Genomic DNA, 17,840 nt, shown 5'->3' with positions numbered 1-17,840 from the left:
AATATTTTCTGAACTTAAACTGCATTTATAAGGGTATATATACATTTTTAGAGAAACATTTGTAGTATGTTTGATATTATATTTCTTTCCTGTTAGATATAGAACTAAAAAGTTTGTTTTTGGTTATGGGGCTTGAACTTAGAGCGGGGTGCTGTCCCTGAGCTCTTCAGCTCAAGGCTAGTGCTCTACCATTTGAGCAACAGTGCCACTTCGAATTTCTAGTGATTAACTGGAGATGAGTCTCATGGACTTTTGTGTCCCGGCTGGCTTTTAATTGTGACCCTCACATCTCAGCCTCCTGAGTAGCTAGGACTATAGGCATGAGCCATCAGCACTTAGCTTCTAAAAAGTTTTTAAGTTTTAAATTTTTTGTCAGAAGTTTATGAAAATTCCTAGTCTTCTGACATTCTGAAATACTACATAAATAACCTAAGAGTTAACCATTCCTTTAGACTACTACCATAAGCAGGCAATATTTTATTATTAGCTACATATATTTATTGTTAGCTATATATATGTCTATATATGTATAGAGATATCTAGGCATCCAGAAAAATACTCCCTTAATAAATCACAGCTTTATCACATTACAGAGAAGGATAATAAAACTAAAAGATATCGAGTTTTTATTGATTTGAGGATAAAAATAATAGTGTTGGGGTAACAATTTTAAAAACCACGGCATGATAAATTTGCATACCCTTAGAATGAAAAGATAGTGTTGATTACCTATGCTCTAAAGAGTCCTAAGAATGGGTGTCATTAAATTTCTGAAGTGTTCAACATGTACATGAGGAAAGCAAGAGAGGAAAGAGATAAAGGAATCAAAGGGTGGGACCTATATAACTTGTTTCGTAATTTAAAAAACAATTCAGGGCTGGGAGTTTGGCCTAGTGGTAGAGTGCTTGCCTAGCATGCACTAAGGCCGGGGTTCAATTACTCGGTACCACATACATACAAAAGAAAAAGCCAGAATGGTGCTGAGGCTCAAGTGGTAGAGCTCTAGCCTTGAGAAAGTCCAAGGACAGTGCTCAGGCCCTGAGCTCAAGCCCAGGACTGGCAAAAAACAAAACAAAAAAAAAAAAAACACCAAAAAACCAATTCAACCCAGATTGGAGCTTTTGTGTGCCAACATTCAATTTTAATACTTAACCTAGCTAAATACTTTAACCAATGTTATGTAGTTCTTAAAGTTTTATGCTTATTTGACTTGAAGAAAATAAATCTGTGTTATAGCAAGTCTATGTGACTGGTCACATGTGCATTGTTTAAATAAACTTGATAGTTCAACTTTGAGTAATCATTTATTACCTAGCTCCAAGGTATCAGAAAGATCAAGGTGTAAACTTGTATTGCAGATTTGATTCACTTTTTTCTCCAATACTGTTGCATCTTTTAATTGTGAATACTTCCGAATGTAGAAGTGACAAGGATGTATAACATGGCTTACAAAAACTAGCTCTGGATAACCTGGATAGAAATCAATATTTAAACCATATTATTAAAACATGATCTAGAAAATAATTCATAAAAAGTGATTAATTGTAATATTCTCTAAAATAAATGTCTTGAAGCCAGGGCTAGCTACAAATTGTGATCCTTAGATCTCTGCCTCCTGGGTAGCTAGGATTATAGTCACCAGCACCAGCCTCAATAGTGTTCCCACCCCCAACCCCAACCCATGGTTTTCAAACAGACCACACTGGCATTGATCTCATTCAAGGACAGACTACCCTCATAGTCACTGTGTATGCTAGACTGGTCTTGAAGTTGTAATCCTTTTTCTTCAGTATTCTGAGTGCTCAGATTATAGGAGTCTACCACCATATCTGACAATAAATTCTTTAGTAATCTGAAATTTTGCTTAAAAATATATTTTGGACCAGGTGCCAGTGGCTCATGCTTGTAATCCTAGCTACTGAGGAAGCTGAGATCTGAGGATAGTAGTTCAAAGCCAAGCCAGGGCATGAAAGTCTGTGAGGTTCTTATCTCCAATTAACTGCCAGAAAATTGGAAGTGGTAGAGTGGTAGCCTTAATCTGAGGAGCTCAGGGACAGTGCACAGGCCCAAAGTTCAAGTACCAACGACTGACCAAAAATTATATATGTATATGAGTACATATATATATTCCTTCTGTATGAGGAATTGTAGTTAATGTGGTCAATTCTAATGTCATAGTACATACTATGACTATTATTATAAAACTTTGTGACTATTTCATTATAAAACTTTAGAGTTTATTTGTGACCATATTTGGAATGATTAAAGTCCTAGAAGAGCCCACAAAGGCTAATTCAATCTATACCATATCTATAGAACCAAGACCACTAATAGCCACTCTGAATCCCAAGTCTTTTTTGTTAATTGTATTTTATTGTCAGGGTAATGCATAGAGAGGCTACCGTTACATTTGTCAGGTATTGGGTTCATTACTTCTTCAACACTGATACCCCTTCTCATGTTTTTGTCCCCTGTTCCCTCTCTTCTGAGTCCCAAGTCTTACATATCAGATTAGAGAGGTGTGCCAAAGTGACTGAAGGCTCATAATATTCAGCAGCATTTTGGAAGTGTGTATGCTTTGGTGATGTGTAAAACATTAGGATTGTGAGAAAATGTTCTTTACCCAGAAATAATTAAGCTGAGTATTCCTACTGGTACAAAAAAGTGTGTATAGTACAGTGTTGGTTTTGTTATAGTTAGAAAAATAATATATGCATATATGTAGATGCACAAAACTATCGAAGGAGAAATAAAACAGAATAGGAAAAGGCATGGCGCTGAATATAGCCAAGTATAGATATAACAGAATAGATAATTTTAACTGTGTACTTAACACAGACAACAAAAGAATATAATGCGCTCTGACAGTGGGATAAAAATATGCATAGTTAAGTTGCAGATGTGAAAAATATTATAAAATTTGGAAGTAATTTTATCAGGGTCAAAACTTGGAACATTAAAAGGGAAGTGGTTTTACACTATCTTGAAAATGAACTATAAAACTTGTGGTAGAACTGGAAGAGAGCAGGGAAGGGCTGACATTGTCCAAAAAGAAATGTTTTCATGGGCTGAGAGAGGGGCCTACTGGTAGGGTGCTTGCCTAGCATGCACAAAGCCTCTGGTTCAATTCCTCAGTACTACATACACAGAAAAAGCCAAAAGTGGTGCTGTGACTCGAGTGCTAGAGTGTTAGCCTTGAGAAAATTTAAGAATCGTGCCCAGACTCTGACTTTAAGCCCCACCCAGGGGAAAAAAAAGGAATAGAAAACAAATGATTTTATGACCGGACATATAACTGTAACCCTTTTGTATATCACTTTATAGAAACAATAAAATAAAAATTAAAAATATAGAAAGGAAGAAATTTAAGATGCATCTGGCTTATTAACAACTAGGTAAGAGTTACTGTACAAATAATAAACCATCAACTCAGACAACTGTTATAGTACCTGCTTTGGATCCAGTAGGAATAGGTGACTCTTTCTGGTGAGGCTCTTTTGGATAGCTATTAGTCTCCACAAAATCATCTGTGAAGCATGCTTTATCAAAATAAGAAAGGTAATTACACTAGTTTTATTAACGTTGACTGTGACACACTGGTTTCTAAAAAACTACGCTTGAATTGACAAATACTAGGAAAGACAAAACCCCTTATTAAGAGTAAAGTACAATAAGTTATCCTAAGTTACTCAAGTATCTGCAATAATAATGAGAAAAAGATTTGTTCCGTTTTTATAATCAAAATGCCATTCTGAGGACTGGAAATAAAGATCAAGAGTCAGAGTGCCAGCTTAGCAAGCACAAGGATTTGAACTCAAACCCAAATAGTGGGAAGAAAAGTCATTCTGCATAAAACAAAAAATGTTAAAAAAAATTCTTCAAAAGCAGACTGTTAGTAAAGAACTACACATTTTCTCATTCCTCTATTAATGGGCAAAATACCAACTTGTCAAACTGTGACATATTTAATGTTATAAAATTATATTCATGACAGTTCATCAGAACCAAGATTTAAGAGAAGCTGTCCTTAATTTAAGAATCATAGTGAAACTCTTCCATTAATCATATCTTTCTCATTTATAAATCCAAATATTCCAATTAAACCAAATATTGAATTTGTACCCCAGAGGTTAACAAATTCATTAAAATTAAAAAGTAACCAACTTTGATCAATGTTAAGCAGGGCATGGAATCAACAGGGGTTTTTTTTTTGCCAGTCCTGGGGCTTGAACTCAGGGCCTGAGGACTATCCTTGGGCTTTCTCAAGGCGAGGGCTCTATTACTTGAGCCATAGTACCACTTCTGGCTTTTTCTACGTGTGTGGTACTGAAGAATTGAACCCGGGTCTTTGTGAATGCTAAGGAAGTACTCTACCACTAGGTCAAACCCTGGCCCTCAACATATTTTAATTCATAATGTGCATAATTACTACAAGATTACCACTGTGGTATGTTTCTGCTAAATTCATCAAACAAAAGCTACCAATAATTTCCAGTAGAGGTTAAAAAAATCTTCCCACTTTTATATCTTCACTCACATTCTTCAATGATTTCTTCAATTATTACATCAGGGGTAGATCCTATTTGAGGTAGCACAGCAACCATTTTGGGGGATGTCACTGTAGCCATCTCTTCCTGTGGTGGAATCTTTTTCTCTTCTGAATATATGTCACTGGTTTCCATTTGCAAAGGAAGTATAGAGGCATCATTGGTAAGGATAGACAAGTCAGCATTTTTCCCTTTCTAGTGATAAGTAGGTGTCGCAAAATCCATTATATCATTTCTTTTGAATAGTCTATCCAACATCATTTTTCTTGGTGATAATATCTATTTAACACAGAACTTCTGGGTGCTGGTGGCTCAGGCCTTATGCCTAGTGACTCAGGAGGCTGAGATCTAAGGATTGCAGTTCAAAGCTAACCCAGACAGAAAAGCCTGTGTGACTCTTACCTCTAATAAGCTACCAAAAGTTGACAGTGGTGCTGTGGTTTAAGTGGTAGAGCATTAGTCTTAAGCAAAAGAAGCTCCAAAACTAGCACAAGAAAAAAGCACACATGCACAAAACAAAACGGTATAGCATCTTTAATATTCATCTCCAAGAAATTTCCCACAAAACAGTTCATTTGTGACATACACTAAAGATTGGCCAGGAGTCCCAGAGGTATTTTTTTAAAATACTGATATATAATTTATACACAAAAAGTTCAATGGTTTCTTTTATAAATTTGCAGAGTTGCAAACTAATTTCTACAATCTAATTTAGAACTCTGCCTGTAAGTCAGAACAAACTGCTCACTGAAAATACCAAAAGGAACCTCCAAAATCCATTTAAGCACCAAGAAAAGTTCTAGGTGTTTGTTTTACTTAATACAAGGTTCTTGTTCGAAAGGCTAAGTCAGCCTGGAATTTAGATAGTCTCTCAAGGTTCTTCTGCATGTGTAGGGATTACAAGATTACACCATCATGTCTAGCCCACAAGATTACACTATCATGTCTGGCTATCTCTATGATTTTGTTTTGCTCTGAAACAGTTGGCCTAGAACTTTTTCTATGACCTCAAACTCTTGGCTCTCCTGCCTCAGTCCTTTGAATGTTAGCATTACATCACAAGCATGTCCCACCCATATATGGTGATTTCTTTAATTTTATCACCTTAGAAAAAAAGTGCAGGGCTGGGAGTGTAGCCTAGTGGTAGAGTTCTTGCTTTGTGTGCAAGAAGCCCTGGGTTCAATTTCTTGGTACCACATACACAGAAAAAAACCGGAAGTGGTGCTGAGGCTCAAGTGGCAGAGCGCTAGCCTTGAGCAAAAAGAGTCCAATGGCAGTGCCCAGGCCCTGAATTCAAGTCCCAGGACTGGCAAAATAAAGTGCAAAAAATAATATAGAGTACAAAGCACTGAAAAACTGACAGAAGACAACTAATATTCCTAAGTATTGACTTGATTCCACTGGGTATATTTATTCAGTAACCACTAGCCCATAGCTAACCAATTTTTTGTCCACTACTTCACATGTATCTACTTCACCTATCTGGACAATTGTAGGGCATTAAATCTATAATCACAATTTTTGCCATGAACTGAAAAATTAAATTTACTTATCTCATGATGTATCTAGCTTCTTCACAAACACTTGAATAAAACAAACACAAATATAGTGGAAATACAATTTTGTCTGTCTCCTCCAATAGAAGACATGCATTTAATTAAGTATAATTGGCTTCCAGTACTGAGAGGGAATAGATTCCTATTCTTTTTTAATATTTTTATTGTAATTAATAAAAGGGTTACATGATATTTGCCAGATAGAAGGTGCATTAATTCACATACATTGATACACTTGATTCCTATTCTTTTTAAGTTATCTACTTTCATGTATTTTGTTATGGCTGCACAAAAGAAGACCATATCAGATAGAATGTATCTAGGAAATAAAATTTCAACAAAATCATATCGCAGGCCGGGAGCTTGGCCTAGTGGTAGAGTGCTTGCTTAGCATGTACAAAGCCCTGAGTTCAATTCCTTGGTCCCACATACACAGAAAAAGCTGCAAGTGGTGCTGTGGCTCAAAGTGCCCAGACCCTGAGTTCACCCGCCCCTAGGAATGGCAAAAGTAAACAAACAGGGCTGGGAGTTTGGCTTGGCTTGCACGAAGACCCCAGGATCGATTCCTTAGTACCACATACATAGAAAAAAAAAGCTGAAAGTGGTGCTCTGGCTCAAGTGGTAGAGCTCTAGCCCTGAAAAAGCCCAAGGACAGTGCTCAGGGTCTGAGCTCAAGCCAGGACTGGCAAAACAAACAAATAAAAACAAAACAAAACAACTGAACATAAAAACCGCCACCAAAATTGCATAGAGAAGTTACATAAACTCAATTATTTTTCAACTTTTGAATAATCAATTTGTCTTTCAGATTACTGTCAGATACATACTGCCAGTCTTTAATTTTTAACATAAATTTTTAATAGGGGTTTCCCTGTGGAAGTTACCATATGTGAATATATATGAATATACCTTTTTGTGTGTGTTGGTACTGGGACTTGAACTCAGGGATTCATGCTCTCACTTGGCCTTTTTTCACTCATGGCTGGTGCTCTACCACTTGAATCAGTTCCAATTCATATATTGTCATTCATACAAAATTTATAAACACTTACTTTGTTGGGACCTCAAATTCAATTTTTCCCATATTATTTAACATGCAGATAATTTCACTGCAATTCATATTCAACCTAAAACAAAATGTTGGCATGTAAGTGATCTCATAAGTTATTGTCTTTAACAGGAATTATTTGCTGATATCAAAACAACATAATTTTTTATTTTTTTAAATTTTTTATTGTAATTAATAGAAGGGTTACAGTATATTCGCCACATAGTAGGTAGATTTGTTAACAATCATTGTGACCCCTTCTCATGTTTTTGTCCTCATTCCCCTTCTCCACCCTCTCCCCTCATCTTATTTTCCCCCCTTCTGTATCCTATTTCAAATAAACAAACATACATATAATATATCAGATAACAAGGTAAGATGAGAAACAACATAGTAAAATAAGAACAACAGTCACATCTTATGTGGTCCTTAAAACAATATAATTTAAAATAAAACATGAGCTGGGTGCCAGTGGCTTATGCCTATAGTCCTAGCTGTTCAGGAGGCTGAGATCTGAGGATCAAGGTTCAAAGCCAGCCTGTATAGGAAAGTCTATAAGACTCCTATTTCCAATTAATCATTAAAAAAGCTGGAAATGAAGCTGTGGCTCAAGCAAAAAAGCTGAGGGATAGAGCCTTGGCCCTGAACACAAGTTATAGAACCGGCACCAAAAATAAATAACTTTCTAATTTATCATAAATTATAACTATTTTAATTGAGTTGTTAACATGGGTAACATGGGAAACATATTTATGATCCCAAATTTCAAGATATAATCGCTTGCAATCTTAATAAACTCAGGATGAAATGCATTTTTATGCTATGGTTGCCCAAATTACAATTTACTCACCTAGGAGGGTTCCTTGGTTTAAGAGAATTAAGTTGGGATAATTCACTCTCCAATGTTAATTTCAGAGTTCGAATAATCTAGAGTCAAAAAGGAAGTGTTATTTATACATGAATTTTTCTTTTTTCACAAACACTGCTCAACGAGGAAGAAGAACTATCTTATTGCTTTTATTAATGAATTTAAGGGTTAATTTTGGTAGTCAAATTTAACAATTGATTTTCAAACAAATCAATGCTTATGGCTTTTTTCCCTAAAGAAGTTTAATATTGAAATGAACTCCAGGAAATGGAGTTTGTCTTGTTTGGTTGTTTATCTGTCCCTGGGAGGACAAGGTGGGGACACAGAAATGGAGGGAGATATAGAACAGTAAAAAAATGATGTTTAAATAATGTGTTCTGGAGATATAGAACAACAGATAAGGGCTAATAATTAAGTGTAACTATATACCAGCAGAGAAAAATTCGTAGATTCATCTAGTGCCTGTGTTACTCTTTTCAAGTGCTCTGTTCTTTGCCTCATTTTCCTAACAAAACCAGAAGACAAAACGTTATCACCTTTACCTTTCAGTGTCTCACAGGTTATGTCAAAAGTGTAGCTAAAGGAAGGAGACGAAGTAAGAAAGTTCTATACCTTTCCTTTAAAGTTAAGACATGGAAAGCAGTTAAAGAAATGACTTCACAAATGTTTTACTTCAGTCTAGTGCACACACATTTCATTGTTTATGGAAACCAGGACCCCAAAATTCAATCATCAATAAAGCAGTATCTAAATTAGATGATAAAGCAGAAATCTAGAGAATCTATGATTAGTCTTGACCTGCTAAATTATAAGAAAGAAGTTTTGGATGGAAGCACAGCTCAGCAGTACAATTCCTGCCTAATCAAGTATGAGGCTCTGATTCTATATCCCAGTACTACCAAAAAAGAAATTTCAACCTTTCCTAATTCTTTCTCTTAGGTACAAAGTGATGGAAAGATAGATGAGTCAACTTTTCTTCAGCCTTGTAAATTCTGGAAAATGTAAGGAGAGAAAAGCCTGAATGGAATCTTGAAATTTTTAGGTTCAAGTGTTCAACTATATCTTAATTATTCATGAGAAAAAGTAGAATTTCACTTGGTTTGCTACTTTTACTATCCTCTTTTAAAATTTTTTAACATGAGCCAGGTGGCTCACGTCTGTAATCCGAGTTACTCAGGAGGCTGAGATTTGAGGATCATGGTTCAAAGCCAGACTGGGCACTAAAAAGTCCGAGAGACTCATCTCCAATTAACCCCTAGAAAAAACAGAAAGTGGCGCTGTGGCTCCATGGGAAGGGGGATAGCCTTGAGCTAAAGAGCTCAAGGCCCAGAGGTAGGGTGGTAGCCTTGAGCTCAGGGATAGTGCCCAGGCCCAGAGTTCAAGCCCCAAAACACACACACACACACAAATTCAACATGTCCTACAAATATATTTTGGATCTTAAGAATCCCTCAAAGATGTACATGGTGAATGCTTAATTCCCAGCATGGTGCTTAGGAGGTAAGGAAAATCTTTCAGATGTGGGCCCAGTGGGAGGTGTTAGGTCATGGGGGAATGCCCTTGAAGGGACAGTGGGTCCTCAGCTCCCTCCTCTCCTTTGCTTCCTGGTTATTGAGGTTAGTGGGTTTTACTTCATTCAACATTCCCACCATGATGTCTTGCCATACACTCAAAGCAAGGGAGCCACTCAACCAAGGACTGAAACCTTCAAAACTGGGCCAAAATAAAGCTTCTTTCAGTGTAAGCTGATTGTCTCAATTATTTGTTCTAGTGACAGAAAACTGACTAATATAAAATCTACTTTCACCTCAGGGTCATCCAATTTGCCCTTAGATCACATATTGTATCATTTCCTTAGTGGCAAAAAAAGACCATATTCAAATATACAACTTCAAATTAATGTGAATATAGATGATCCCTGAGATAGGACAGTTTACCTTGTGTCTTCAAATTTACACAAGCATAAAAGCAATATAATCAAAAGAAACTACACTATGATCTTTGAATTTGGATCTTCTCCCTGAACTAGTGATAGGTGGTATGACCCCCATTCACAATGTTTGGCTACCCCAGAGAACCCTTTGTGGGAATAAACAAACTACACTCTACAGTGCATTGTGCTATTTAGGTATTTTCCAAAGTTCAGTTGTGTTAAATGCCCTCTTGACTTAATATTTTCAACTTACAATGTATTTCTTGAGACATACTTTATCCATCCTAAATCCTGGAGTGCCTACATAGATTAGAGGAATCAAGAAAACAATCTTCTTAAGTCCTAAATTTATGAAATGAGCTACCACTGAACTAATTCATATCATGAACTACCAAAATTACCTGGGTGAGGTCACAGTATGTTCTCAAAGAAGGTGCTGATTTCAATTCTCTTGCTATTTTCATAGCTGCATCCAAATCATTTTTTTTCTCTTCAAGGTAGTTTTTAGTCAATACTAAATTTGACAAATAATCATCTGTATTTCTTACAAGTTCTTCACACAGTTTCTTTTTCCTTTATTGAAGACACTCAAGTTATTTTGCAGTATTTCATAAACATTTGTATAAATTTACAACGACTGAACAATGTTTGAAAGAGGTAATTTCACTAGGTGATGAATTAAAAGTTAAATGAGTCATATTAACTCAGTAGTAGCTAGAAACAATTTCAGTAGCTATTTTCAGCTAGTCATTGAACAGAATTGCATAATAGTTTAAGTCTATGTATTCATAATTATAGAAACAGCAAATCTGTAAAGGGATATAACAGAATTAGAGGTAAATGTAACTTTATACCATTCTACATAACATTAAGAAAAATTCGGGCACTAATTATCCTATTTACTGTGTGTGTCTTAAGTCCCATTACTAGAACTTAAACTCAGGGCTTCTCATTTTTTCCTTCTCACAGCTGTATGGCTAGTGCCCTACCACTGAGTGACACCTCACTTCTGTGAGTTTTCTTTTCCCCTCCTTGTTGGAGAGAAGAGTCCTCGTATTTGTCTTCCTGGGTTGGCTTTGCACATCCATCCTCACATCTCAGTCTCCTAAATAGTTATCATAAGACATGAGCCACTGGGTCTATCCTCAAGTTTCTATTGCTTTACTGATATGCATCTGTAATCACTTTTTTTTTTTTTGCTAGTTCTAGGCTTGAGCTCACTGTCCTTAGGCTTTCTCAAGGCTAGCTCTATATCACTTGAGCCACAGCACCAATTCTGACCTTTTCTATGTATATGGTACCAAGGAATCAAACCTACGATTTTATGCATTCCAAGCAAGCACTCTACCACTAGGCCAAACTCTTGGCCCTGTAATCACCATTCACAAAGATTTGCTTTTGCATTTTTAAGATTTCTATTAGCAGATACATCTTAAATATTTAATGAGATTTTAAAAAGGTATCACTATATCTAAACTTAAGATTCCAATGAACTGTAATTGCTAAAATATTCCTTTATAAAGGTGATTATTGTTACTCATTCCTTCTAATGCAAAATCTTTCTATATCATATAGAATTACCTTAACACAAATTAAATTTTCATTCACCATAAGAAACTAGCTAATACAATCTTCCAGGAAATCTGAAAAACAGTCAGCAACTATATAAAGTAAGAAAACACTTGGTGAAGGTGTGGCCTGCCTTGCTTATACTGCCATAGGCCTCAGGTTCAGCCAACCACCTGGGGACCAGGAGCCTTTCAGTGCTGCGGCCATGCTACCTGGAGATACCAATCAGCTTCTATGAAGAATCATGGAGTCATACCATGTAGTGCTTCCTCTAGCCTTCCTGTCAATCTCAGTATGGTTCCCTGTGTCACTGAGCTGTAAAAAAGCATTCTGTGCTAGTGATGTGAACAAATGTAATCATTTCTCAAAGAGGAAGAAAGTGGTTAGAATGAGAAATTTTGTATATTAGGTATGTATTTCCATTAAAAAAGGCAAAAAAATGACCCATGTACATGATGTATGGGGATTAGAAGACTTGAATATCATCACGTGAATATGTAACCTATTAAAGAACAAATGTGAGGTGCTGTCAACCAAGGGCTACAGTTGTAACTTTGTGGATAACACCTGCCAAGAAAACCTCAAACTACGGGTTTCTTCAATAACAACAAGAAGTAATTTATGCATCACAGATTGAGCCTATGGGCCAACGCATCGCAAGGAGAGGTTTTTTTTTTTTTTTTGCTCATTTTGAGACAGGTTCTCACTCACTACCAAGCCTAGCCTAGTCCTGACCTTGTGATTTTTCTGGTTTATCCTTCAGAGTACTAAGAAAAATAAGTATTGATCAAATAGTTAAATGGACAAGTAACATTACTATTATTTGAATATGTAACAAGTTTTATGAGTCTGTTCCTTGACATGCCTAGTGGAGAGAATTTATCATGTGTCTTTAACATTTATCAAAGAGCAATTTTTGGTTTAGAAGTTTCTGTCAGAAAGACTTCTGAACTATGCAAATAAGCATATGAGAAAATGATAGAACTATGTGGAAGTAATGTTTGTATTGTCCATGATATTTTTGAATTCTAAAACATAAGCCAGGTTTTGAAAACTGTTTTTTTGAAACCTAGCTTATGTTAACTGCTTTAAGTATGAGAAATTAGTTAAAACTCTGAAGTCATTTATTTAGCTTTTGGTAGGTAAACACCCAAAAGCTTAGAAGCTCAAATTGTTTAGAAGTTTCTTATTTCAATCTCAAAAAATGAACAGAATGACAAGTCAATGCTTAAAACTCCAGTTACATTACCTAGAATCCAGAGAAGCAAAAAGCTTATCAAACTGTTTCTCCACAACCTCTATAAGACGATCTTTTTCCTTCTTTGTTTGGCTCTGTGTCTGTTCAAGCATCTGGGAAAATAATTCAAAGATCTAAATTTTAGTATTTTTTTTCATTTTTGTAGAAGTTACAGTGTGATTTTGAAAGTTAAAAGTATCTTCTAGGCATTTCAAAATAACAGCACAACAGATGACACAGCAATAAGCAAAATAAGTTAAAGGTTCAACTTCATGTCCTGTACATGCTAGCATGACATTTTTTGGAAATTTAATTGGCAACTTGCCCCACTAAAATATTCACTGGTGGGGCAGGGAGTTTGGCCTAGTGGTAGAGTGCTTGCCTAGCATGCACGAACACCCAGGTTCGATTCCTCAGTACCACATACATAGAAAAAAAGCTGGAAGTGGTGCTGAGGCTCAAGTGGTAGAGTTCTAGCCTTGAGAAAGTCCAAGAACAGTGCTCAGACCCAGGCCTGGCAAAAAAAAAAATATTCACTGGTAAGATTTCTGAACTGTCATTTTCATATCATGGGACACTGATAATTTTGAATTACTGAATTTCTTTGTGGCAGAATTCCACATATATAGCCAAAAAAAACTTAGAAACATTTGAATAAAAATGCTACCTTATTCCATGTTTTTTTGCACTTTTTTTAATTTTAAAATTTGCTTGGATTAATGACCCCTCTACTGTATACTAAATTTCTTTCTTCCCAGTGCTGGGAATCAAACCCAGGACCTTGAGCATGCTAAGCAAGTACTCAACCTGTGAGCTACATCAGTGGCCTCACTAATGTGTTTTAGAAACAGATTAACTTGAATTTAGACTTATAGCTGAAAAGGAATTATACCTGTGAATCACATTCTGATTACTACCCTGATTCTCTACTGATTTCGATATTTAGATGAGATTTTAGGTTTATAGTTGATGCTGGAACATCAGGAAGTTAGGATGGAATTAGACATATTTTGCACTGAAAAAGAAAGGGAGGGGCTGGGAGTTTGGCCTAGTGGTAGAGTGCTTGCTTAGCATGCGCAAAGACCTGGGTTCGATTCCTCGCTACCACATACATAGAAAAAAGCTGGAAGTGGTGATATGGTTCAAGTGGTAGAGCTCTAGCCTCGAGAAAAGTCCAAGGACAGTGCTCAGACCCTGAGTTCAAGCCCCAAACTGGCAAAAAAAAAAGAAAAGAAAAAAGAAAAAGAAAGGGAAAGAAGGTAGCCTGTTTGGGGCTGAATTGTACCCCTTCCAAATTTAGATGTTAAAAATGTCTTTATCATAGTTCATTTAGCAGATTTGCTTTTATTATGTCTAGTACTTTATTGCCTTGGTACAGCTTTTCATCACATTTTTTTCCTTTCTCAATACTTTTCTTGTAATTCTGTCCTTTTTTCATATTTCTATATTTATCTTTTTTTGGTGCTGACACTGAGACCTGAATTCAAGGTCTATGCTTTTTGTTTTTTTTTTTTTTGCCAGTCCTGGGATTGAGCTCAGGGCCTGAGCACTGTCCTTGGACTTTCTCAAGGCTACAGCTCTATCACTTGAGCCTTAGCACCACTTCCAGCTTTTTTCTATGTATGTGGTACTGAGGAATCAAACCTGGGTCTTCATGCATGCTAGGCAAGCACTCTACCAATAGGCCAAACACCCGGCCCCTCTGCTCTCTTTTTTTTTATATTTTTTAAAATTATAATTAATAAAAGGGTTCCATGATATTTGCCAGATAGAAGGTGCATTAATTCACATACATTGATACCCTTTCACATGTCTTGGTACCCATTACCCTCCACCCCCCCACCCCCGTCTTGGTTTTCCTCCCTTCCCTGTCCAATTTCAAATAACCAAATACAAATAAATTCAATATATCAGATAACAAAGTGAGATACTGTAACAATATGAGATACCCAAGGGACAGCAAAGGAGATGAGAGATAACATAGTACATTAAGGACAACAGTCATTCGTTATATGGCTTTTGTTTCAATATCCTGGAGGTCCTTTCAATTAGCTTCATTCTATATGGCCTTATGTATCAAGATTTTGCTCTATTGCAGATCTCTGCTAGCTCTTATCCAGCTTTTTTACTCATGGTTGGAACTCTACCATTTGTGTTTTGCCTCAAGTGCCTTTGAATCCAGAAACTTGATCAAAATGTCTGGTCCAGTTGGGCACTGGTGGCTCATGACTGTAATCCTAGCTGCTCAGGAAGTTGAGATCTGATTGTAGTTTAAAGATATCCAAGCAGAAAGTTCTGAGATTTTTTTTTTTTGTTTCCTTTTGTTTTGTTTTTGGTCAGTTATGGGGCTTGAACTTAGGGCCTGGGCACTGCCTTTGAGCTTTTTTATTCAAAGATAGCACTTTACCATTTGAACCACTCTTCCAGTTTTAGAGTGCTTCATTGGAGATAAGATTCTCAGACTTTCCTTCCTGGGCTGTCTTTGAACCAAAAATTCTTACAGATTAACAGACTTTCCTGTGTGGGCTGACTTTGAACTAGGATCTTCAGATCCTGAGTAACTAGGATAACAAGCATGAGCCTCAGTACTTCGCTCTGTGAGAATCTTATCTACAATTAACCATCAAACAACAACAACAAAAAAAACAAAAGTAGAGCTCAAACAATAGTGTGCTAGCCTTGAGTAAAAAGCTCAGGGACAGCGTCCAGGCTGTGAGTTCAAGCCCTAGAGATGTTGCTGAGTGTTTAAGAGTTTGTTCTTTGTCAGCAAGAGTCTGTTCTTTTTGCCAGGCAGAAAAGAGAACCCCCACTGTTGGAGGAAAACAATGAACAAATGCTAGAAAGATTATCTGTGATGCTTCTGAAAACAACATTCAGCTCATAAAAAAGACTCATGGTTTCTTAATAATCTCCAATTTGTTTAGGCTCTTAATGAACATCAATGTTACAAATCTAATCTTGACAGGTCATGAGGAAGTTTTCTATACTATTGTAGGTTTATCATTAAGATTATCAATGTTAAATTCTAACTTCAGTGGTAGCACATTCAAATGTATGACATGCTTTACTTTGTAATGAGTATCAAAATACTTACTTTTATAGAAATATTTAACTGTTCAAAATTATAGCCTGCTATTTTCAATGCTTCATCAATTTCTTCTGTAGTTTTGGTTTCCTAAGAGGGAACCAGATACAATTATAAAAATAGATATTTAGAAAGAAAATTCAAAAAGAAGTGTACTCTTTTTGCTTTGTTTTGTTTTATTTTGGTCATGGGGCTTCAACTCTGGGCCTGGGTACTGGTCCCTGTGCTCTTCAGCTCAAGGCTAATAATACTCTACCACTTGAGTCACAGTGCCACTTCTAGTTTTCTGGTGGCTAATTGGAGATACTAGTCTCATAGAGGGGCCAGGAGCATGGCCTAGTGGTAGAATGCTTGCCTAGCATACATGAAGCTCTGGGTTGGATTCCTTGGTATCATATACACAGAAAAAGCCAGAAGTGGCCCTGTGGCTCAAGTGGTAGAGCTCTAGCCTTGAAAAAGTCCAATGACATTGCCCAGGCCCTGAGTTTAAGCCCCAGAGCTGGCAAAAAAAAAAAAAAAGTCTCACGGACTTTCATGCCTGGGTGGCGTTGAACCACAATCCTTAGATCTCTACTTCTTGAGTAGCTAGGCATGAGCCACTGGTACCCAGCAAGAAGTGTACTCTTAGCTGGGCAGGCGTGAGCCTGTAATCCTACCTACTCAGGAGGCTGAGATCTGAGGATCAAGGTTCAAAGCCAGCCCAGACACAAAAGGACCTGTTGTTTCCAATTAACCTCTAGAAAATGGAAGTGGGGCTTGGCTCAAGGGTAGGGTGACAGCCTTGATCTGAAGAGTTCAGGAACAGTGCCCAGGCTGAGTTCAAGCCCCATGACGCACATAAAAAAAAATGTACTCTTTATCCTACTTATGTAAGTATAACCCCCTTTGTTCATTACCTTTATAATAATATATAGATATTTAATAAATATTTAATAATAAATAAAAATAGATATTTAAATATGGGACATTATAGTTTCAAAATCTTCAAGCTATCATTTGGGCTATAAACCCAATACAGATGGGCTACAAATTCTGTTAACAAGCAAATGAATAGCAATCCGAATCTTGATTACCCAGAACTACAAACCATTCACATTTTACACCATTGGTTATAGCATGCTAGATTTTTTTGCCTAAAAGATGTATTTTCACCTACCTTACATCTCCATCTAGTTACTTTTGGATATATATATATATATATGTATAGTCAACATACATTGAGTATAATTTTTGAATACATGTATAAATATATACTTAATATATATTTGAATACACAAACTTTTTTTTAAAGAAATAGTTTCACTATGTAGTCCAGCTTAGCCTTGAAGTTGTGATTCTCCTCCTTCAGCTGTGTGCAGTATCTGGGGGAATATGGTTTGTATCCATTTCTCAACCTAAAAATTACCTTAGATACATCATCCCAATAAATGTACATGTACAAAATTTACAGTTTATAAAATAAAGATAATTTGGCTCTGTGAAGATTTGAACTTGAAGTAAAAAAAAAGATTAAGAGTTTATTCTACTTTTCCAACTCCTTAATAATTGCAACAAAAAGACTTCGTAAGTTACTCAGTTGCAATTTGGTTTGTTGTATTTCTAATCTCAAAATAATGTATTATGAAAATTTATCAGGAATGTAACAGGTAAAATTCACTCTCCAATAAGAACAACATCCACAATAAATGCAATTAAGCCTTTTGGTTGCCATTCGAATAACTGGAAAACTACTATACTTAGAATTTAGAAACTTGTACTTGGTACATAGTTTCACAGAATCTGAATTTGGTAGCTAAGTTTAAAAGGAAGATGATACATTCCAGTACTGTTAAAAAAGAATAACAACAGATGCTGGAGGGGATGTGGTCAGGAGGGATCACTACTACACTGTTGGTGGAAGTGCAAACTCATTCATCCACTATGGAAAGGAGTATGGCAGTTCCTCAAAAGACTAAACATAGAACTCCCCTATGACCCAGCAATTCCACTACTTGGCA

At 36.3% G+C, this 17,840-nt stretch overlaps 1 protein-coding gene across 2 annotated transcripts in view; it reads right to left on the bottom strand.

Moving 5' to 3' along the window:
* Positions 1 to 17,840, bottom strand: part of Rnf17 (ring finger protein 17) — a 99,072-nt gene that overhangs the window by 61,714 nt on the left and 19,518 nt on the right. For both annotated transcript variants that reach the window (XM_090342429.1, XM_090342430.1), the window contains exons 5-12: positions 15,853 to 15,933; positions 12,771 to 12,871; positions 10,354 to 10,525; positions 8,002 to 8,078; positions 7,156 to 7,230; positions 4,538 to 4,671; positions 3,450 to 3,539; positions 1,312 to 1,470 (exon numbers count right to left, since the gene is read on the bottom strand). In XM_090342429.1, the coding sequence (XP_090198555.1) occupies positions 1,312 to 1,470; positions 3,450 to 3,539; positions 4,538 to 4,671; positions 7,156 to 7,230; positions 8,002 to 8,078; positions 10,354 to 10,525; positions 12,771 to 12,871; positions 15,853 to 15,933 (889 nt within the window). The remainder of the gene's footprint in view (positions 1 to 1,311; positions 1,471 to 3,449; positions 3,540 to 4,537; positions 4,672 to 7,155; positions 7,231 to 8,001; positions 8,079 to 10,353; positions 10,526 to 12,770; positions 12,872 to 15,852; positions 15,934 to 17,840) is intronic.

This window comes from Megascapheus bottae, chromosome 11 (genome assembly GCF_031878675.1).
Source record: "Megascapheus bottae isolate mThoBot1 chromosome 11, mThoBot2.hap1, whole genome shotgun sequence".
Lineage (NCBI taxonomy): Eukaryota > Metazoa > Chordata > Mammalia > Rodentia > Geomyidae > Megascapheus > Megascapheus bottae.
The sequence above is the reverse complement of the archived record's forward strand: the minus strand, read 5'-3'. Positions and strand labels throughout refer to the sequence as shown.